This window comes from Nematostella vectensis, chromosome 9 (genome assembly GCF_932526225.1).
Source record: "Nematostella vectensis chromosome 9, jaNemVect1.1, whole genome shotgun sequence".
In the NCBI taxonomy this organism is placed as follows: Eukaryota; Metazoa; Cnidaria; class Anthozoa; order Actiniaria; family Edwardsiidae; genus Nematostella; species Nematostella vectensis.
Window position 1 is genome coordinate 3377076 of NC_064042.1, and position 22736 is coordinate 3399811.

At 38.6% G+C, this 22736-nt stretch overlaps 3 protein-coding genes across 4 annotated transcripts; 1 reads left to right on the top strand and 2 right to left on the bottom strand.

The window, feature by feature from the left end:
- The first annotated feature begins 891 nt into the window (after positions 1-891).
- On the top strand, positions 892-4349 carry LOC5517297 (phosphatidylglycerophosphatase and protein-tyrosine phosphatase 1). Its single transcript, XM_001637217.3, has 4 exons — positions 892-1228; positions 2253-2333; positions 2798-2989; positions 3475-4349. Exons 1-4 carry the CDS (start codon positions 995-997, stop codon positions 3604-3606), a joined length of 639 nt encoding a protein of 212 aa, XP_001637267.3. The 5' UTR covers positions 892-994; the 3' UTR covers positions 3607-4349.
- A 131-nt stretch (positions 4350-4480) lies between these two features.
- On the bottom strand, positions 4481-12440 carry LOC5517247 (monocarboxylate transporter 9). Of its 2 annotated transcripts, XM_032387291.2 has the most exons (7): positions 12196-12440; positions 12051-12126; positions 9887-10117; positions 8396-8480; positions 7064-7383; positions 5596-5859; positions 4481-5261 (listed from the first exon to the last, which is right to left on the bottom strand). In XM_032387291.2, exons 2-7 carry the CDS (start codon positions 12063-12065, stop codon positions 4662-4664), a joined length of 1515 nt encoding a protein of 504 aa, XP_032243182.2. In that variant the 5' UTR covers positions 12066-12126; positions 12196-12440; the 3' UTR covers positions 4481-4661. The 2 variants fall into 2 exon arrangements, with proteins under 2 accessions (XP_032243182.2, XP_001637319.3); XM_001637269.3 differs by having other exon boundaries at positions 12051-12440.
- A 3601-nt stretch (positions 12441-16041) lies between these two features.
- Positions 16042-21108, bottom strand: LOC5517298 (gamma-aminobutyric acid receptor subunit beta). Its single transcript, XM_032387303.2, has 6 exons — positions 21053-21108; positions 20671-20857; positions 20032-20245; positions 18963-19100; positions 18030-18451; positions 16042-16281 (listed from the first exon to the last, which is right to left on the bottom strand). Exons 1-6 carry the CDS (start codon positions 21106-21108, stop codon positions 16042-16044), a joined length of 1257 nt encoding a protein of 418 aa, XP_032243194.2.
- Positions 21109-22736: the final 1628 nt, after the last annotated feature.

Below are 22736 nucleotides of genomic sequence, written 5' to 3' on the forward strand. Positions count from 1 at the left end.
TCATTCGCTATCTCAGGGGGGGAGGGGGGTAATATAGTGCAGACCTGGGCTCTCTTTGCGCTCTGCACGTACTTAAGACACGCTCTGCCACTCACGTTGTCCTGTCCTTATAACTTAAATGTGAACTTTAGAAGCACACTAGCATACACACATTGGCACCAGTCGGGCCAAGACGGGACGCTAGCACAGTTTATTACCCGTGCAGTTCGGCAACCATGGACAGCTGTTTCGTCCTTATTAGGACTCGTCAGCATGGCATAGCCGGTTTGCCTCAGTTAAACTTCATCGGCAAAAAAACTGCAGGGCGACTTCGACTCGAACGAAGTGCTTTAAACCACAGCTCAGATCCATGTGGGATCTAGAGCTGCGACCGGGCTAGCGTGATGCCAATTGTGCGGATCACGCATGCGACCTTCCCAGGGCCCTCTCCCTTTCCTGTCATTTGGGTCGTCGGCGGGAAATGGCCCTGGGATCGGCCGGTCACGTGACTCCTTCTACACCCAGGATTTCTGGGTGTAATAAATTAGCATAAATTATCCAATGTTTATCTTCAAAACAAGATGGCGGCAGAGTCGGAAGTATCGGCCGTTTTTGATTAAGGAAAGCTAAGAATTGCTACGATTATTTTTAAAGTTAAAAAAGGACGCGCCTGAAATTTAAATTTTGAGGCAAAATGTTTTTCAGGTTCTCTGGATTTCGTTATTTTTTTACGCGCGCGCGCAAGAGAATAGCGTCATAACCAATGAGACAGGGCCCTGGGAACGAGGTTGTATTTACCACGCAGATCAACCAGGCAGACGCACAATTCAATTATGCCTTATTTTATGGGCTCCCTGTGTTACTCAGTTTCTTTTTGCTGCTTTTAGCACAGGGTACCCGAAACGCGTATAACGCCTAGTTGATTTTGTTTTCTGTTCTTCTAAAACGGATGTCAATAGCTTCCGTTTTTTTTGTCAGAAATTTCGATAATGAGCCATATTTTCTAGGTATATAGATGCGAGACATAGAGGCAGAAGTTTCCTCTGTCCATTCTGCTATCGAAACAATGAATGGCTTTCTCTCTAGAGTCGGTGAAGTCGCATTGTCTTCGAGTGTTGGTGCTCGTGTGTTGTTTTATCCAACTCTGCTCTGGAATGTAGTTATGGAGGGAGGTTCTCGAAGATGGTATGACAGAATTGACTCTACAGTGATTATCGGGGCTTTGCCTTTTAAGAGTCTCACTCAAAAGGTAAGGCGGTTTTAGTCAATCGTTCTAGAAGTGGTTAAGCGCTCCGTTTGGGAGTCCAGAACTGCCAAAATAAATACATGCTTGCTACCAGCAGCTATGAAGCCTCGAAAATATTTTACTTTCTTAATCTTTTTGGTCAATATATATCACCAGGGTTATAAAGACAACATCACAAAAACAGTGTGTGCTAATAGGAAATTTATGCTGAGTCACTATGAACTTGTCCTTAAATTATCCCACAGGTACCCCAAGCTTACTTTGTGTATGAATAAATTACAGTGGTTCACGTTACGTTGTGTGTGTCATGGTTTATAGTAAACATAAGGGATTGAAATAAGCCATTCACTTTACTACGAAATAAAATCGTAAATATTCTGACCTGACAGTGGAGTGATTATGGTCTGGGTGAAGTTTCAAGCCATTTGGGCCGGCATTTCGAGAGGACATGTACCAAGCCCTTTAATCTGACTCAGTTATTTTTGTAGGGTGCAGGGGAGGGATTGTTTTTATTTAAAAGATTTTATGTAACTTCCTGAAGTATTAGACATGATAAGATGTGTTTATGGTTATTGTAAGTTGCGCTAAATGCCAAGTGCACACTGGCTAGCAGTATCATATTCAGGGTCTCTTATCATTGTGGTCATTGGACCTATGATCTCAGATCCAACACAGCTAATCTCCTGGTAGTTCTAAAAACAAAATGCAAAACTTAAGGGGAAATGGCATTTGCTCATGCCATTCCAGAACTGTGGAACCAGTTACCCAGCTTTATCAGAGGAAAAGAGTACTAACTGACTAAAAACAGGCAATTATAACACATTTCCTCTGACAAGCCTTCAATGTATAAATTAGTCTTGATTATTTATCTTTATATGTAAGTTTATGTTTTCTCTGTTACATTTTATTTAGCGCTTTAGAATATGTACACATGGTTTAAGCACTTTAAAGATATTTTGTTATTATAAGTAATATTATTGCAATATACATAAAAATTTGTTAATCCAGTTATTCATTTGATTGACAGCTTGTAGAAGAGGAGAATGTACGGGCAGTTGTAACCCTCAATGAAGAGTTTGAAACAAAACACTTCTGTAATACTTCTGAGGTTTGTACAGAACAATTAAAACTTGAACTTGAAAATATATAATAATATTATTAATATAAGCAACACCTGGCCCCTACAAAAGATGACATCAATTAGTGTATATTGCCATTGTGTCTATATTAAATATGGCGTTTTGCCCTGTTTTCTTAAAACAAAAGCAAGAATCCTTTGTACTTTTGAAAACATTATGTTCTGTTAGATTATTATGCCTCTTAAAGGAGAAGATTGTGGGAGAGGGGGGGATGGGTGGTGCGGGCTTAATAGACAGAAGGGGCTTAGGTAATTCAAATTTTTAACTGTAGAGGGGGCTAATGAGCAGCAGAAAAGAGCTTTTAACTATATTCCAGTTAACAGAAGATAAAGTGACCTTCAATAGTTTTTTATACAAAAAGCCCCCAACACTATTTTGCTTCCACTGTCCATGTCAAGTCACTGGTGGTAATGAAACTCTATCTATTTTGTAGGAATGGTCTGAATGGGGGGTGAAACAGCTTCAGCTTGCCACAGTAGATTTTGGCAATGCTCCCTCTTTAGACAATCTTTCTGAAGGTGTCAAGTTTATAGAAGAAATCAGGTCTAAAGGGGACTCTGTATATGTGCATTGTAAAGCAGGGCGTGGCAGGAGCGCAACTCTTGTTGCTTGCTACCTTATGAAGGTATTTGTTGAATCTTGGATACCAAAAGCACTTTTGGTCCTCAGAAAGTCACATGTGTTGTCTGCCAAATTGTGCAGCAGTTTTAAGATCTCAGGGTCTGCCAAAAAAAATTCAAATTAAACAAAAGTAATGATCCTACCAAAAGAATAATAAAATAAATAAAAGTCAAAGGCCTGGTATACATAAAAAATAAATACAAGGGATTTACTCATTATTTTTTCCCTCGACTATTAAATATCTCTTAATTTAAGGTGCATATTCACAGCCTTTTGTTTCCCTTTAAAACACACCACAATAAATTCCCTTATACTACCTGAATGCAAGGAAAGGTCCAATAATTTATGTTTACTTTTATTTATTTTTTTTTGATTTCATATTTTGTTGGGGAGGGGGGCGTGGGGGGAAGGGGGTAAAGAACACAAACAACAGTCTAACATGATTTAGTGGCCACTTTTGTGAAGTTTCGGTTTCTCTATGTCTTGCAAAATATGGCTTTGAACCCAGAGGAAGCTCATTTGTTTATAAAGTCAAAGAGACCGCACATCCGACTTGCATCTCAGCAGTGGAGTGCTGTACAGCAGTTTCATGATTATCTACATGAAGACGACAATAAATAAACATAAATATGAATGAATATTTATCATATAATGTTTATCTCATACATTGTAAATATACATTATTATATATAATATAATAATATTATATTTTTACGAAAAGATGTTATGTCATAAGCCTGTCTTTCCATTAAGCATAAAGTTCAATTTTATTACAGTGAAATTTGTTATATCACGACCGCTTAGTATGAGAAATCCATGTCTCCTTGAGGAAATAGCTCGTACAAAAGTCCAAACCAAACATGTTACTTTATTTCTTATGTCACATGATAAACCATTTTTTTTAATGCAAAGGACAAAACAAAACAAAAACAAAAAAATGTGGGGCATTTACTATTGAGGTTTAAATTCTCAGCCCCATTTTTATTTGTCAGCGTTTATTTCTTTCAGTTAACTTCTGCTGGTCTAAATAATCAATGTTTTTTTTTTATTTCTAGTCAGTTAATTTTTTTTTGATTGTGAATGAATGTTTTTTACGTCCTTTTGAAAACCTTTAAAACTGGACGTTTAGTTAACCGTTTCTTGGCTTTGTATTTTCTAATGACAAGGGAGTATTTCACTCTTATAGTTTATTTTATTACACCCTACTTGTTTCGTTGTGTTGTTTGTACATGATTGTTTACTTCTATTATGACTTTATCATACTGTAATTTTATTTTCAAGGGAGTCACGTCGCATTGGGACCTGGTCCCTTTCCTTCTGATCCCTTTCTCCTTATCCAATAAAGTTGTAAAACACGCACACAACAAGGAGGTGAGGCGTTGTTTTTTAGCGTTACTGAGCGATCGCAAGGTCGATAGTGGTGACATATCGTAAAGGGAACAGTGGGATACTCTGCCACTCTGTTTCTGTCATTCTTTTCCCTCAAAAGTTTCTGTGCTTTTATGTCGACCTTCAGCAGGTTTAGCACGGAAATAGTTGAAGCGCGAATATATAATCATTTTACTATATGCCTTGTATTCAGAGCCAAGACGGCCTCCGCGTTTGGAAACTTTGCATCCATGGCAAACGAATCTGAGGTTCACAGTGATTGCTCGACAATGATATGTTGTCACTCCTTATGGTCTGTGAACTTCCACAGTCGGTACCTCTAGGTTAGAATTTGTGGTCTGCGGTTCCAAGGGTAAGACGTCACCAGTGAAATCTATGATGCAGTCGGTATAATTCTCCTGGTCTTGGTTCTGCATAAGCTGTAACCAACACATCAGCAGTATGGCTAACACTGAGGTCCCACCGAAAAGATAAAACGCGATCACATAGCTCCCCGTCGTATCATGAATCCATCCCGCAAGTACTGGTCCAATTGTTTCAGGCAATGCGGCAATTGTATACAGCCAGCTTAGGCCAGAAGGCACTAATTCTTTTCCTACAATATCCACAGTTACAACAGGCATCAGGGTAGCGAAACTCCCCTCGAAGAAGCCAAAGAGAAGTACGTAGAGAGCGAGACAGAAGTCTTGAAGAGCAAAAGGGAGACAGCACGTGAATACGGAGATGAGGAAGAGTGCTGATTGGATGATTCGGATACGATTGTTTCTGTGGAGGGAAGTCAGCAGTCGTCCGAAAAATAGGCGTCCGGTACTTGAGCCGATGGCGAGGTAGCTGACAAGCATGGCAATGTTCACGCTGTCAATGTTTATGTCGATAGCCAATTGAATCTGACGAAAGAAGAATGCTTGCTGAGTACACACAGGTCAGGTCATGCCACCCCTCTATTTTCATTAGATTGCTTTTTATATTTTTGTCCATCTCCCGCTTGCTCCGAGTATTCTCGCGCCCACAGACCCTATTCCATCACCTTTAGGCGCCGCTACGTCGGGGCTATAAATTTGGTTATTTCCACCCGAAAAAAAATCCTTAAATGTGCAACATTAAATAAGCCAACAAATTGATAAAACGAAGCGCTTCCATGTATCCGAACGGCCGATCATATTATTGAGCTAGAAATGCTACCCTTTTATTATATTTTTTCTACATCGTTCATCTACTTACGATATGGACAAGTGGAACCAAGTTGATGAGCATCAGAAAGCACGAAGCGACAATCCAGAGCAAAAATCGCTTGTTCCTGAACACCTCCAAACCAAACGCTCTATCACGAATATCCTCACTCTCAATGAGAATCGAGGGAGTTGAAACGGGATGCCTGTGGCGGTACGTGAACGGGATGAAGATCAGTGCAGAGAGGACTAGAGAGGCCTCTACTGCGGCAATAATACGAAGGGCGGAGGATATTTGATAATCTTTGAATAGGTCCTGGCGAAAAAAAAACATACAAATCAATTTGAATTGATGGTCATTTACACAACAACAAGACATGACGGAAAAACCTGGAAAATTCGCAATTCTAGATAGAGAAAGAAGACACAATTTCTTACAATGGCCATCGGTTCCTTGTATTCCGGACTGATTTTTTAAAAAACAAAAATAACGTGAGGCGGAAATGCACATACCCAGATTTTTTCTTTTTAAGATATTTTTTTCTTGATCATCCTTGCGCTATGAATGAGCTCAGGGACGAAAAGCTCAAATTTCAATGACACTCTACAAAAAGTCGCATCAATTTTAAAAAAGTCGCATTTGCTATTTTGTTTGCTATTACTCACTAAGTACTTAGAGAAATTTTCCGCCTTATTAGATGTGAAATGAGCTTATTTGAAGCGTTAAGTCATGTTTTTCCGTCATGTCCAACAACAAAGATAAGAACAACGATAACGACAAATTTATCAACAACAGTAGCAAGGGCAACAACAACAACAACAACAACAACAACAACAACAATAGAAACATCAATGCGATCATCGCAAAAACAATAACAACCAATAGGCGACTTGCATAAAGAAATCACGTGACTTGCTTAGTGGCAAACTCCCTCGAATGGCCGCGGCCCTCACACCAGAGAGATCGACCAAAAATATATATATTTCAACAAAAATAAGCCCTTTCTGTCATAGAAGCTCTCTAACTAATTCGCGAGCGCTATATAAGTTGTTTTTGGTGTTGTTATTTTGCCGCAAAAAGACAAAAAGCGCACGAGTTTGTTAAAAAAAGTCACGTGATTTTTTAGTGCAAGTCGCTTATTCATTTTTTTATGATTTACTATCTAAAAAAAGTCGCGTGATTTTTAGTGCAAGTCGCTTATTCATTTTTTTATGATTTACTACCTAAGAAAAGTCGCGTGATTTTTAGTGCAAGTCGCTTATTCATTTTTTTATGATTTACTATCTAAAAAAAGTCGCGTGATTTTTAGTGCAAGTCGCTTATTCATTTTTTTATGATTTACTACCTAAAAAAAGTCGCGTGATTTTTAGTGCAAGTCGCTTATTAATTTTTTTATGATTTACTACCTAAAAAAAGTCACGTGATTTCTTAGTCTAAGTCGCTTATTCAATTCTTTACGATTTTCTGCCTGAAAACTCGCGTGATTTTTAGTGTAAGTCGCTTATTATTGTTCCATTACCTGTAGCATTGGACTGATAGCGAAGGTCGCGAGCGCACACCCGACCCACGTGAGGCTATTCATCATCATGTACTTGTCAAAATACTTGCACATCACATTGAGGCTGGCGCGACAACACATGCACGAGCCCAGGCCCCAGCCCAAACTGTATGTCAGGTAAAGGAGAGGAAGGACTGGGCAGAACGACGAAAGAAGTAGACCCAAGCAACACAGCAGAGAACCGGTCAAACCAACAGGCCAGGCTCCATAGCGCTCTGTGACGTAAGCGGTGATTGGTCCAAAGGCATGGGTAGAACTCGCAGATAGGGAGAGAACTAGAGCTGAAATAATCAGAGAATAGGGCATATCTCATAACAGGCCCATACCCAGGGTGGGGGGGGGGGGGGGTGCCAACAATAGCGCTTTCGGTTCTCAATAGACGTGCTATTTGTAGACAAAACTGTAAAGCATAAGGTAGGTCACTGGTATGTCATCAATCCAAAAGTCAGACTTTTTTTGTAGCCAAAGCCGACAATAAACTTCCCTTGGGGATACTGCAAAGGGATAAAAAAAATATCTTTCTTTTCTCTTTTAGGGGTTGTCAGATTTTTATCAGAAAAACTCCCCCCTCCCCCCCAGAAAATAAATAGGTCCACTTTTTCGGATTTCGCAGCTCCCCCCCCATTAAGGAAAATCCTGGGTACGGGTCTGCATAACATATTGAACTAATGTTTGCACCACTTTGTAAGAATAAAAACGGGATTTTTACCAGCTTGAAATAGGAAAAGAAAGACATCCCCACTCCCGCAGGAATTTCCAATGGCATACATTTCTTCATTGTTTTTGTGTTTACGGTTTTATATGTAACGACCCTGTTTGATATACCTCCCCTTGCCTGTAAGTACAATACAATACAATACAATACAATACAATACAATACAATACAATACAATACAATACAATACAATACAATACAATACAATACAATACAATACAATACAATACAATACAATACAATACAATACAATACAATACAATACAATACAATACAATACAATACAATACAATACAATACAATACAATACAATACAATACAATACAATACAATACAATACAATACAATACAATACAATACAATACAATACAATACAATACAATACAATACAATACAATACAATACAATACAATACAATACAATACAATACAATACAATACAATACAATACAATACAATACAATAAACTTTATTTAACGAATGTCTCATATTAACCTTTTACAGTTTTATAATATATGGCTTAAGTAGCTCATGTCTGTGCTGTGCTAGTGTATACGTTATGTCAGAGCCCTTACTAACCAGTGTTTGCTCGACTTTCGTTGTAGCCCTGTAACATAGCCGAGTAGATGATCCCAGAACAATGAAACTGACCGAGAAGGATAAGCTGCAAATACAAAGTAGAACTTTATTGAAAGGCTGAGGGAAGGTTCATAATGACCCACGAAAGCCCGTTTTGTATACTTATAATATTTGCAGGTTTTAAATTATCGATTACGTGCGTACGTACTCACTCACTCACTCACTCACTCACTCACTCACTCACTCACTCACTCACTCACTCACTCACTCACTCACTCACTCACTCACTCACTCACTCACCTACCTACCTATCTACCTACCTACCTACCTACCTACCTACCTACCTACCTACCTACCTACCTACCTACCTACCTACCTACTAACTTACTTACTTACTTACTTACTTACTTACTTACTTACTTACTTACTTACTTACTTACTTACTTACTTACTTACTTACTTACTTACTTACTTACTTACTTACTTACGGAAGAACAATAAATCCGCCCCCCCCCTTTTCCTGAACCCTTGTTTCGGCCCCCTCTTTTTGGAAGTCCTGGATCCGCTTACGGAAGAACAATAAATCCGCCCCCTTTCCTAAACCCTTGTTTCCACCCCTTCTTTTTGGGACTCCAGAACCCGCCTTTGAAACATCCACCTTATGGAAATAGAAAATAAAAGGCCGTTAAACGATACCGATAAATATATACAGTTTTACATTTTTTTTGGGGTCTAGGGCCTAAAGCTATTTCGGTTAGTTTAGCCGTTAAACTTCACAGCGTGTGTGTAATCGCGTTCAGCTGGCTCGTCGCCTTCAAACCTACGCGGTCCTTTTAGTGTTTCTCAGTTTTTCATATTTTTCTGATGACCTAATAGCAGTATTGATTCAATACTAGGGATGGCTTTGGGAAATTCGTAATTGCCTTTTATGGGCTGATCTTCGTGTCGTCACAGTGGAATTGCACATATAAAGATATTGGTCTCAACTTTTTAACTGTATTACCGTGATTGTGGTTATGTTTCTTTTTAAATTATTATCTATATGGCATCTAAACGTTAAAGTATATGGTAGATTAGGTTATTGGTGCTTTCTCTGAACCGTTTGCCATTTGCCTATTTTTTGCATTTTACATACGAACTTTCCGAATATGGTAATACGATTATCTCTATGAGGTAGTTGAGACTGTTGGTACCTATTTTAACAAGCTAGGAGAAAATAATGAAAGCTATCTCTCTGACTTAAGCCCAAAATAAAACATAACCAAAAGGGAGATCTTAATCTAGGAAAATAGCCAAGGAAGGAGATTTCTATATTTTTTAAATTATAATTTTTAATAATTACAATTTTTTTTTTCGTTTCTTTTTATTCAAAACCTCTGATATCCGGATCTACTATCTATTTCTCGGTGAAGATTAAAGTTCTCCGCCCCATCACGTCCCCCAACCTTTTGGCCAATCAGAAGGCAAGAAAGCACTCGTGCTCTTACCCACCTGCACAAGGAAGGCAGCGAGACATGCCACTTTGCCCCATCGATGGTGAGATGTCTGCGATTCACCGGTCTCGCTGCTTCCCCTCCTTCCAGCCATTTCATCTTCCCCGACCTCGCCATTATCGCATTCCGGTTTGTCGTCGTGATGTTCGCCTCGCCCTCGGCTTCCCCCTCGGCTCTTGTTACGTCCTTGTTGATGTTTTAAATCAGGGACTTGCAGAAAGGCTGGAGACTAAAAGTAAAAGTTTGCTTACAAATGTTTTGATTAAATGAAGAAATATTTTTAACGTGGTTCCCTTTCTTAATTTCTCAATTATTCATAGTCTTTTTTATTCCTGCAATAAAGAGGATGCTCGTTTCCTGCAATAAAGAGGATGCTCGTTGCAGTATTTCTGTTGCCTAGTACTCAATATTACCTCAAATGTTATATTATCGCACAGTGGTTTTAAGCTCAAGTATATATACTGTTATGACAGCCTCAGTTTTAGCCAATTTGCGGTTATTATTTTTTGCTTGCACTCTTGGACTCTTGCTAATAATCTAACTAATAATCTCGGCTGAAATTTTAGATTTTTTTATTGACAAAGGTATTCTCATTTGTCAATATTGAGAACTGTTGTTTGCATTGTTATTAGCTGTGTCCATGGACCCAGAAATTCGTGTCTGTTTCTATTCGTGAATTGCAGGAAAACGACTGAAGGCAAAGTTCTGAAGGCATATCAGTAAATTGTACTTCACGGCTACAGTTCTTTGAATGTTCGACTGATTTCTCTTTTGCCTTCCAATAATATAAATATTAAGGGGCGTTTAACACAGAATATAGATCTGGCCCTTAACTGCGTGTGCAAATTTTATACTTTATACAACGATAAGTAACAAAAAGTGAATCCACCTAGGAATTTAAGCAAATCTAAGAATATGCCCCCTCAAGCTATGCTTCTCTACGCACGCTTTTTAAAAAGGTGTTTTCACAACCGCCTATACTAAGATTATTTTACGCACTCAAGGATCAAGAAATTTCGCCAAAACACTCTCTTGCCGCCTTTTATTATCCTTTTCCGCCTCGTTATTTGATCTTGTTTTTATCTTAGTCACCTTGGCATGATGGGTGCAATATTATTTTGTCTTTTTCGACATTTTTTCTCCCTTTCTTCACGCAATTTATTTAGCTTAAAATTCTCTTACACTTTCTAACAATATGCCCTCTTCCTTTTTTCTATATTTTTAACTCTCTTGTATTTTTTTCCCTCTCACTGCTTAGAATGACAATAAAGGAAGGCGAATCTACAATCACCAAACTGTAATATTGAACGCAAATAATTATATATAGCCAAAGTCATAATAATTGGAAAAAGATTGGAATAATCAATATCACCTCTCATTCACTCTGAGAATTTTTATTTGATACAACAATCAACTCACGGGAATTTTTTATGACTTTTTTATGACCCTTAAATTAGAGAATTTCTGCTCGTTTATATGATATACTAAAGTATATGCGATAAAACTCTATGCTGTTAAATTGGTCGTTCTGTATAAAGAATCGGAAGTTGTGATGTAATCGATTGGGATATGCTCTATTGTGAATTGAGTGAAATGTAAATTTACGATCTGTGGGTTTCTTATCTCGGGCGAGACATCTCTGTATAGGGAATATTTTGACAGCGATATTGTGTATATATATATACAGGATGTATTAAAGAAAAACGAGAATATCTGGGATATTTTTCCATTCTATCAATTATTAGGATTAGGTTTGGTGGAAGTTTCAGAAAGGAAAAGTGGGAATTAAGACTTCTCATCTTTTGAAAATCTAACAGTTTCGTCAATGCTTGATTAAGTGTATTAAACTTGCAATAAAAGAGAGCAAATATTGTCTTCTGAAAAAATAAATAAATGTGAGCAGAATTTGAGAGTATTCGAGCCTTGTAAGTTATATATACAAACGCGTACCAAAATATTGTCAAATTCTCAGAAAATCTTACGACAAAATTTCGTTTGCTTTGGATCAAGTTTGACTATATCACACAGAAAATAACCATAATTAGAATAATTAAAACTGTATTTCTCTTTCCATCGTTAAATATATATTCCCCAAAAAGAAAGAAAACAGAATAGGAAATCATAGATTAACCTAGATTTATTTCAATTAGTGATTTACTCACCTCAGTTTGTGACATATCTCGCTATCTCCTCTTCGTGAAAATCTTCTGATTTCTCTAATGCTATCTTAAAATCCAGCTAAAAACTAAACGTTTGTCAATACATCCTCTCTGATAGATGCTCAAAATGATTTAAAGTAATTCAAACCTTTTTCCGCCAGAAACTGAAGGGTTCTCGTGTGATTAAATGACCTGTTCGGTTCAAGCTTTTATAAGCTTTCGTGTGTTGTACTGCTCGCTAGAGATAAGTTGTGATTCCTCGCATCTTCCGGAATGACAGAACTGTTAAGATAGGAGAGTTTTATCCTCAAGCAGAAGCTAAAGGGAAAAAAAAAACAGTTTATTCGGCAATTGTAGTCATGTGAAGCCATAGTTATGAAAATGTCGAAAACGTCTCTCTCGACCAATCAGAGAGCTCCTATGAAAAAAAAATGCTGCAAAATGACTTCTTTGTCAATGTTTATACCGATTTAACCAAAACGACCAATCACAACGCAAATCACATAAAAGCTGCAAAATGTTTTTCTTTTATGAGCAGACAGAAGCTCTTGAGCTTGTCAAAAATAATTATTAAACGATCTTCCTAGATGTAATAGAAGAAATTCACCGTAAAAATTCCAATTAATCGATAGAATGGAGCAATTCAATCGCATCCTGCTCATTAAAATGTCAAACGGCTTAAGATTTGTGAGGGAAATTACATTATAAGCTTGTTTTGAATTAAAAAACGCTTGTCTAAATGTAAGAATTGGTATTAGAATTTTTTTTGTTTAATTAGAAACAATTTTGCCTTCTTTATTACATAAAATAATAGACACTACCGATCTATATTCATGTATTCATACTGCGATCAAGCAGCTACTATTTTCCATTTTCGATAAGCCCACCACAAACATTGATGATAGCAATCATTTGCTGAGAGCGCCCGTCGTGTTTTAGAATTCAGCAGCCTATAGCCACGATCTGTCTGCTTTCACACTGGGCATAAATGGCGATAGGAAAAGTATTTTACCACCCAATGAGCGGCCACCTAATGGTTGTTTTCAAGAGCACAAAGATGTTTACAGTAATAAAAGAGGCAGGCCCGCAGGGGTGGGGGGGGGGGGGGGTGGTTCGGAAGACAACCCTCTCCCACTCGATTAAAAAAACCACTTTAATGAAGCAAAAATATAGTACCCCTGCGAGCTAGGAAGACCACTTTGAATTGCACAAATATTTATTCATGTTCATTGGTCAATATGGGTTTGGTTGATAGCATACGGGCAGTGCTGAAGAAAACGGGCAGTGCTGAAAAACGCAAGACTAGTTCCAGTACCTCGCGATTAAACCAGCCTTTTTGTTTTGAAATGGCGGCGTTTTACCGGCGAACTGTCACATTTTGGCGAATGCTAAGAAAACTAGATCAAACCTAAGGCTAAAATTTTCTATATGACTCCCTCATTATCAAACAAATCTGTTATCTTTTGTACAGTATGGTTTTAATGCTGTACAGTAAGTCAAAACAGCGACCGAAGTCAGCCTTTCGTACCTTTACTCGAACAATTCAACACTGAGATTTTGTTTGTTTTCGCCAAAACACGCGCATTCGCATACGTTATACAGCACTGTCAAGAAAACGTTGTCGTTTTAGGGGTCTGGTACCGAGGAATCTCAGTTTCCTTTCAGATGCTTTCTCCATTGACTAAAGGTGGTCACAGTCACTGTTTTTCTCTTTTGAATACAATTCATAAAGTTTGCGAAGCACCTGCGGTACGGCAGCCTTAAAAATGACAAAAATCATGCAGGTTTTCCAAATAAGGAATATATTAGTGTCCTTATATGGAAGTGACCGCTTCTGGGAAAACGACAAGTTTTGGCAAAATGGCGCAGCATAATGACAAAGGCAACACAATTGTAGTTTTAATCAATTTCTACCTTTCCTTGTTAACGCCTTTTGAGCGATCTTTGTTTCTATACAAACAGCAAATCGTCTTATCTTGGATACCTGCGTTATTCCATGGTTAAACGTTAATTGATTAAAAAATGAGTAAATATATAATAATAATAATAATAGTAATAATAATGATAATGATATAGTGATGATGATAATGATGGTGATAATAATAATAACGATGTTTGGAGTAAAAAAAAAAGAACTGTGCTAGCCTAATTTCATTTGCTGTATAAGTATATTCTATTGTTTCTGTCGTTTTTTGGGGTTTCCTGTGTTAAATACTTTGACGACACACTCTACCTGGGCAGAACTCAATTTAATTACCCAACTTAAAACATGTTACACGCCAAGAGACCATATTGAAAGAGAACAAATCATCCCCCATTAGGGTATGTTTTAATGATGTCGTCCTTGAGAGTTATATTTAGAACAAACAGCTATTGTTAGATATTCCTCTGATCGGCTAGCGCTCACGTATCCTAGCGGCACGAGTTACGCGCGATCACGCACATCCTGAACTAATTCGCAAATTACAAACATCGCAGTGATTTCTAGGAGTATTTTTTAGTAGTCAGCCCGATGCATCTTGAATAAACTCCAAAGTCGCAGTCTCCCCGACGTTTTTCCGCTCAATTATTTCAATAACATTTCGATTAGATAGCTTAACAGATACCAGGACACCATCCTACGAGTAGCATCATCTGCTATACAAGGGCATACAACGAGCCCCTCTTCCCGAAACACGTTAAAATGGCACATTTCGTCGTTTGAATATGTTCTGATGCCGAAAATATTCGTTTTAAGTTGCTGGGAATAAACTATCTGTTCCTTTTTCCCAGGAGGGACCATTCCTTTTTTTCCCCAGCCAAAAGTGGTGACGCATTTTAGCACATAAACAATTGCCCGTATAACCGATCGAGACAACGATTTTTTTCCAAAGCATCCGCTCCACCGCCCCCCAAAAATATTTCCAGCACAACTAGTTCGACTCCACAAATTTGCCAGCAGAACCATTCAAAACGATTTTTTTCCAGAAACCAGAGGGGCTTGACATCTTCCCAGCCAGCAAAAAAATTGGCTTCGGAACAGATCTGCTTTGTGAACTTGGCTATGAGGAGCAGGTAAAAGAATTTTAAAAATAAAGAAGCGAAGAGGGGAAAAATGTTTGTTGTGAAAATGTATAAGTTAAGGTGCCCTTAACCAAATATGGCGAGACGCACCTTATATGGATACAATGATTGACAAGCTCGCGAATTATAAAACAAGCTGTTTGTTCTAAAAATCGGCATCATGGGCCACGGGGATTCGTACTCTTACATCATGTTCTCTTGTACACGCTTAAAAATAATGGCGTGATGTCTAATTATGGTAAAAAAAAACATAGTGGTATACCGACAGACAGTGCTAATCCTGGATCCTAATTCCCCAGTTCGTTGGTTTCTACCCAACCCAGTTCGGGGTCGGGGGGAACTTCAAATTTTCAAATGTTTCTAAAACTATTTTGGTGTATAAGTTCAAATTTTCAAATGTTTCTATAACCATTTTGGTGTATTATATTCATTCTTTTGATTCACGAACACGACTATTTGGGCTTTTTGTATTTATTGGTCTGCAGGCGCGGACACAGGGGGGTGCGCATATGGCTTTGGCGGCCAAAAAGTGGGTCATTTGCATATGATGCCTATGACTGCGCACCCCTCTCAGCCAATCCTGGGTACGCGCCTGGTCTAGATTCTAGTTTGCAAGAGCGCTCTACTATTACTGCTAATTCGAACAGGAAAACAGGCTGTTTCGCCCGTTCCTCTATATAGTAATGCACATCTTTACTAGAAAAACTTAATGAAACATTATACAAGCATTTTTTACACAGCATGCATAACTCCGTACTGTCATGTATTATATTTTAGTAATACATTGTTTCTGTATTTTTTTACACGACTATTTTCATTCGGGGTAAAATTTCCCAAGGCAGGGAATCTCTGCCAAGAGTCTACTCAGCAGGTACGGGGAATAAAAAAAAAATCATAGGAAGGGTAAAAATCCCCTTGATGATTCTCATCTTCATAGATACATGTATCCTATAAAGTAAAATACAAGAAACAGCGTGTAAGAAAGCGGAAAAAGAACTCTTGCAATTCTATCAGAGATATGATACTTCTGATACTTTTTCCTATCGCGTAGATGAAGGTTCCCAACCTCTAACCAGTATGTTGGCCTGTGGGGTACCCCCTGGGTTTTACTACCAGGGGTGGGGCTGATTCTCTTGCTTCTTGTGTCTTTAGTAATAGTAGGTACTTTGGCCTGAAACAAGTGAGAGAAATTGTTATATTGATCCATCTATAAAAAAATGTATGACTAGAGCTTTTGACTTGGAACATTTCATGACACAACTTCACAAGTATGGCGTCGGATCCAAATAGAAAAATATGAAGCCGTAACAGGGCCGCAGCAGATGTAGATGTTATATTATTGGTACCATATAACTTTTGTAACTTTTGTTTTGTAATAGGTTGTTTTAACCAATAAATTTCTATATATTTCCTTTCCTTATAACATTAAAGTTCTTAAAACCTTTCACTTATACAAATATAGTCAAAACAAAGCATAGATAAACTTTCGAATTCTGAAAGGGGAATTAAATTTGATTGAAATTAGAATTTTCTACAGATCTTTGAAAGTTTTCCTGGCCGCGCGAAAGGAGATTGAATCGAGTGAATAATTTCAAGTTTTGGCGGGAAAATCTAAAACAACGTATTTTCCTTAAATCTGTTACAATTCAGAGACGGCAATACCACAAAATATTGGCGAATTGTTTTCTATTGCAATGCTACCCACAATGAAGCGAAGAATAATTTAAAGTAGAGAATTGTATGCGAAAAAAGAAAATATCGTTTTGTTGTAGGTTTCAAAAAACAGCGCGCGCTCGTGAGAATGTCGCCATTCTTGATTGCGAATGCAGCGCGCGCACAATGCAAAAACAATTCAAAGACTACAAAATATCTGCTAAATTTTGCAGATTTGTCTTCTGAAGTTAAATAATCATTACCAGACTACCAGGTTGAGATATAAAAATGACGGTAAAAGTTGTAACCACACGAAGTTCTTCAGCAATAACTAAGAAGACATGAAGACGGGAACCGGTTTAGCGCGCGCATAATGTTTTCTCGTGTAATTTGGTTGACATCTCGATCTACGTGCCAGTGCTGAAAAACGCAAGACTAGTTCCAGTACCGCGCGGTTAAACCAGCCTTTTTGTTTTGAAATGGCGGCTTTTTACCGGCGAACTGTCACATTTTGGCGAATGCTAAGAAACCTAGGCCAAACCTAAGGCTATAATTTTCTTTATGACCCTCATTATCACACAAATCTGTCATCTTTTGTACAGTATGGTTTTAACGCTGTACAGTTAGTCAAATCAGCGACTGAAGTCAGTCTTTCGTACCTTTTCTCGAATGTTTCAACACTACGATTGTGCTTGTTTTCGCCAGAGCACGCGCATGCGCATACGTTATTCAGCACTGTCGATCTACGTCAGAAATGACTGGACCCGGGCCTTTTTTCCGAAGGTTGACCAAAATACCTCAATATTACAGATTTGAGTTATTCGTTTTTGAGGGTCCATACGAACCACATACCATTTGGAAGATGAAAATTGAGAATATTAAGTCTATCAACTCTGAAAGGTTATATGGACTTTAAATAGACGTACGTTTCCTTGTCGTATATTGTTTTAAACTTACGGTAAGTTCTAAGTTTGATCTTTTGCCCGGGCTTTTTTGAATCGTTAAAAATGTCAGCTTCAAAATTTTGGAATTCAATGTCTTGAAGCCTTTGCTTAAATAAATATTGCTTTGCTTTTTTCTCAACCGTTTCCCCAGAGATAACCCATGTCCGCCAAGACGCCAATCTGGCCAGCTACGGATATCAGGCGCGTACACAGGGGAGTGCGCAGGTTTAGCGTGCAACCCCCAGGTCATTTCTTATTACCCCCCCCCCCCCCCCCTCTCAGCCAATCCTGGGTACGCACTTGGATATCTATAAGCGCATACCTCTTTGGCAGTTTGCTTTGCTCTCATTTCTTTTTCCCACCATTTCCTGGCGTTATTTGCTTTAATTCTCTCCCTGAGTTCCTCCTCCCTCTGTTTCTGCTCATTTGTCTTGAATATGGAGCACATGATGGCATACTCGACAAGCGATGCAAACACGAACAGGAAATTTCCCAGCAAATAGACATCGATAGCTTTGATGTAACCGACACGAGGAAGTGTCGACTGCACACCGAAGATAAGAGTAGTAATCGCTAGTACTGTTGTTATGCCGAGTGAAACTCGAGCAGGAACCGAACGCTCATCGATCCAGAATCCGACCCAGCTTAGTATAACGATAAACGCGGCGGGTATGAAAGCTGAGAGAATGTAGAAACGTACTCTCCGCTTGAATACAAACTTTGCAGTCAGCGACGCGTATTTTCCTGTACAAAAAAATACGATTTTCAGCTCTTACATCTTCGGGTACTCAGGAAGTCGATGTCCGCGTAACGAGGCGCGAGAATGAGCTGGTGGAGGGGACCCAATCCCCCTCCGGTCCGCCATCTTGTTCCGCCTCGTGCCTCTGACCTCGACGGGTTTCCAAAGATGCAGTGCTTACAAATCAGCGGCGAATGAGAGACTTTGAAATATTTTATTTTTTCGCTTTATAGCTTGATGGCCAGAGTAATTTTATGTGTTTATTTCTGGCGTAGTCCTTGTGGACGGTTTGTGCAAGTCGCCAATCTAGCGGAGGAACACCCTCCACATCAACTCTAACGTTGAATACATGAACACTGGCCTCGTTCCCAGACTCATTTTCGCTGCGCGGCTTGTTGTTAGTGACGTCACGTTTTTTTTGCCCGCCAATTTGAAAATAAAATATGACCGCGCTGCATCATGTGGGCCTGGGGAAAAAGAGCTGACAAAAGGAGACGAGTATTTATTAACACGTACCTGTAACAAATTCGTCTAGTTTAGATTCAGTTGACCATTCAATGAGGTCGTAATGGGCCATACGCAGTTGTGAGGAAAACTCAAGCGCGGGAGGATTCTTCATCCATTCGTAAACCAAATCTTTGTCATTATATGAAACTGAAAAAACAAAACACATTGCATTTGCATGAAATGCAGCCCTCTAGCATACGGTGATTTTAAGGGCTAGATATTTTTTTTTTGCAAAACAAATTGACTAGTCCCTCTAAATCTTAAGGAAGACTTCTATCCACCACCATTTTTTTTAAAAAACTAGCAACAACTCTGCCGTAGGATAAAAAGGAAATAAAATAAAAATGATCGCGAAAGTTCAGTTTTAATAAAGAGCAATTATTTACACCAATTAAAAATACCGCGCAAATGGAAAACAGGTGTCCTATAGTCCGAATAATTAATATTCGTAAAGCTAGATGCTATATACTTTGACTAATGATAGAAGTAGTACAAGATGGGTGAATTACTGACATTTTTACTTACAGCTTGAGAAAGTGAAACTGCATCTTTGTACATCAAATGGAAAACGCGTAAATGTCATCGGGCAGAATGACCGGATTCTCCACCTGAAAAAACGAGTGGTGTTAAACTCACCGCGTAAGGTATCAACATGACCAAGGTATTTTCTTATCAATTATTAGCGGTATTTTCCTGATATTTGCATGATTATCATCGTTATTATCATCCTTGAAATTAGTGTAATCATCATCATCATTATCACAACCATTAGCCAGCCTCAATAGCAACATCACCCATTACAAACATTGTAATCCAATATAGAGTTGTTTTTACCAGTTACCACCACCCTTTATTATTACCATACCATTATTATCATCGTCACCACCACCACAACCAACACCATCACCACGACCACCACCACCATCATCATCAATACCACCATTATCATCCCAGCATTATCACTTGCCTACTACTGTATTTCAAGGTGATCATCACCACCAACATTATCATTACCAGCACCACAATCATCATCATCACAATCAACGTCATCATCATCCCAGCATCATCACTTGCCTACTACTGTAACTAACGCTTCCGTTAGAAGATATCTCGAGCATCGAATCCACCCTTCGCACATTATCCGTGACGTCATCTATGAAAAAAGTGTCCGGTGTCCAAATCTTTTTGGTGAAATCCCCTCTTGGGCGGATGGCCTCGGCACGGATTGAGTCACCAAAAGCCAGACGTGGGTCTTGCCAATATTGACGGAAGTAAAAAGTCGGCGTGTATTCCTGTTGATGAAATTGTCAGCCATAGAAATTGGAAAGATATATTACATAAACGGGACAAACCAGGCATGGTCCTGAAAAGAACGGGGGAGGGGGTGGAGACTCTATTCTATGGTCTGTCTTGCTCCTCCAATCCCGTTTTCCCAGCCATTTGACTAGAATCATTTTATCCAAATACGCATCCTGGCTACAGCAAGCTCTTTTTTATCCCCACATGGCTCGTTCGTATGACATATATATTGGGATGGTTTGTCTGGCGAATTCCGAAGAGATGTCCCACTTCTCCTTTAACAAATTTATACTCTGAAAACACTGATAGGGATGAAATTATTTCTCAGACAATTCACAATTTGTTCGTAAAATCATGAACTTAACGGCCCCTGAGGCCTTAATTTTTAAAAGAATCTCATTCAAGTACTGATGCATACCATTTGCGGTTCATTTATCGGAGCAAATGACATGAAGTACAGATTCACTTTGACTCTGCACGGTTTTCCACCGAGTCCCGGCCGAAGGAGCGAGTCGTAACCCCGAAGAATTTCCGACAGTAATAGCGTGATATTCGTCTGGTAGCGATATTTCCAAGTAGGCGTGTCAGTGGTATCATCCGTTTTTCTAATGCAAAAATGCAACATAATTAAAAAATAATAATAATAAAGTAAATAATAATAAACGTGCAATATAAGGGCTTGTTAACCCTCCTTCTAGGACTTCAGGACTTCCTCTGTTATATTTTTTTTCGTTTCGATCTCAGAGTTAATTAAGCTAAAAGCTGCTGCCAGCTCCATGATGCTTTGCGTGTGGACTCACAATTTCCAATATGGCAGACGTTCTTCATCAACAAGCGCCAGTGACGTCATAGCCATGCAGAGCGTAACAGGCCAGCCGAGAAGACTAGGAACGAGGCTAGTAACATGCATACTTTATCGCTCGGGAGCAATAAGCCCCACCCTTGAAATAGCCCAACTCCAGAACTGTGCTGACTCCCCCTCCCCTAAATCTAAGGCGCAAGACATCAAAAGCGCCACCACAAGTAAAATATGAATATGAGATATGTGTTTGTTTTTTTGGCGGCTTCTTAAGAACTTTTACTATTGGGTCCTGATAAACAATAATAATACCTGAAGCGCTTCTATATCCAATGGTGATAATATCTAAACGTGCCCTCTTGGTCGAAATCGATTACTGTCTCGGACAATTTCCTCACGTACCGTTCTACGTCGTACGAGACCCATGAAATTCAAAGAAATATTAATCATTTTGGAACCTCCAAAGCTGTCTTTTTTTTTAGCTTTTGGAGCCCAGGAAAATTAAACGAAAGCAAATAGTTTGCCGTCTCTTTTGGTCTTTCTTTGTCAACCCGCAAGCGAGATTATTCATCGCTTAGGTTATTGCGATAGCATTTTGGAGATAGTATCCCAGGGGGTCTTGAATAACATCGAGGAAATGAAAAACTGGCTATTTATGTGAATCAAGATGCATAAAATAGTGCAAGAGGCCAATTCCATAGCAGATGTCCGCGATGCTTTACTTTTCGGACCTTCATCCACCTAAGGAAACCATTCAGCTGATATGCCACCGGGAAAGTGGGACCGACCATTTGATATCTGACAGAGACTGATAAAGATTTTTTTCGTTCAAATTTCGCCCGCATTTTCCACAAAATTTGCCGATCAGACGTTTTTATATAGAGATAGCAAGCCTTGTGTCAAATGGTCGATTATGAATAATTGACAATTATTTTGAATTTTGTTGGCGTACAAAATGGCTACCAAAGCAAACATCTTGGTACAAAATGACAGTTTGTGATCATTTTCTTTGAATTTAAGTTAAAGGCTCATAAGTCAATACTGGAATTTTACTGGCATTTATTGTGTCCGGGTCGGGAGAGCTATTGTCAAATCTCTTACCATGACACTGCCACTTTAAGGTAATTCCCTTGAAATAGTTCTACAACCCAGAATTTTTTAAAACTTGGCATAAACAATATTGAAGCTAAGGGCTTTCAAAAAATGTAATAAAAAAAATAGGGGTACCGACCCCGTTTTCACAACAGAGGGGCGTAGAGTTGACGCGTTTTTACTGATCGCGCAAGGAAACATTCCAACTCTTAGTTTTCAAAAAGAGTGCCTATAGTCTTTAGAAAATTAAGTTCTGTTTGTCGAGCTGCCAAAATCCGATCTCCTAAACAATAACCCGTAGTAGCTAATGTTCAAAACAAATCACATTTTAAAAGATCGCACAAAAGACATTGTTTTTGCCACTATTCCTACGGTAAAAAGCGCCATTTTGAAGTATTTTATATTGAAGCTTTTAAGAGAAATAACAAAACTTCTACAACCCAACTTTTTTCTTCTTTCAGTATATCATTTTTCCGTATATATTTAACTATTTGAGCAAATAAAAAATGGGGGTAACCGACTTCGTTTCTCTGTCAAAGCGGTTTTAAGTAAAAAACGCGCGCCTTTTGCTGTGTTTTCTTGTACAACTGTGG

Coding starts and splice junctions, on each gene's coding strand:
- LOC5517297 (XM_001637217.3), top strand. CDS start 995: ATGCGAGACATAGAGGCAGAAGTTTCCTCTGTCCATTCTGCTATCGAA. Junction 2,334..2,797: donor ACTTCTGTAATACTTCTGAG/GTTTGTACAGAA, acceptor TCTATTTTGTAG/GAATGGTCTGAATGGGGGGT. Junction 2,990..3,474: donor TTGCTTGCTACCTTATGAAG/GTATTTGTTGAA, acceptor TATGTCTTGCAA/AATATGGCTTTGAACCCAGA.
- LOC5517247 (XM_032387291.2), bottom strand. Junction 8,481..9,886: donor TCGCTGCCTTCCTTGTGCAG/GTGGGTAAGAGC, acceptor TTGTATTTGCAG/CTTATCCTTCTCGGTCAGTT. Junction 7,384..8,395: donor CGAAAGTCGAGCAAACACTG/GTTAGTAAGGGC, acceptor TGATTATTTCAG/CTCTAGTTCTCTCCCTATCT.
- LOC5517298 (XM_032387303.2), bottom strand. CDS start 21,108: ATGGCTATGACGTCACTGGCGCTTGTTGATGAAGAACGTCTGCCATAT. Junction 20,858..21,052: donor CGTCTGCCATATTGGAAATT/GTGAGTCCACAC, acceptor TTTTTGCATTAG/AAAAACGGATGATACCACTG. Junction 19,101..20,031: donor CGGAAGCGTTAGTTACAGTA/GTAGGCAAGTGA, acceptor TTGTTTTTTCAG/TTTCATATAATGACAAAGAT.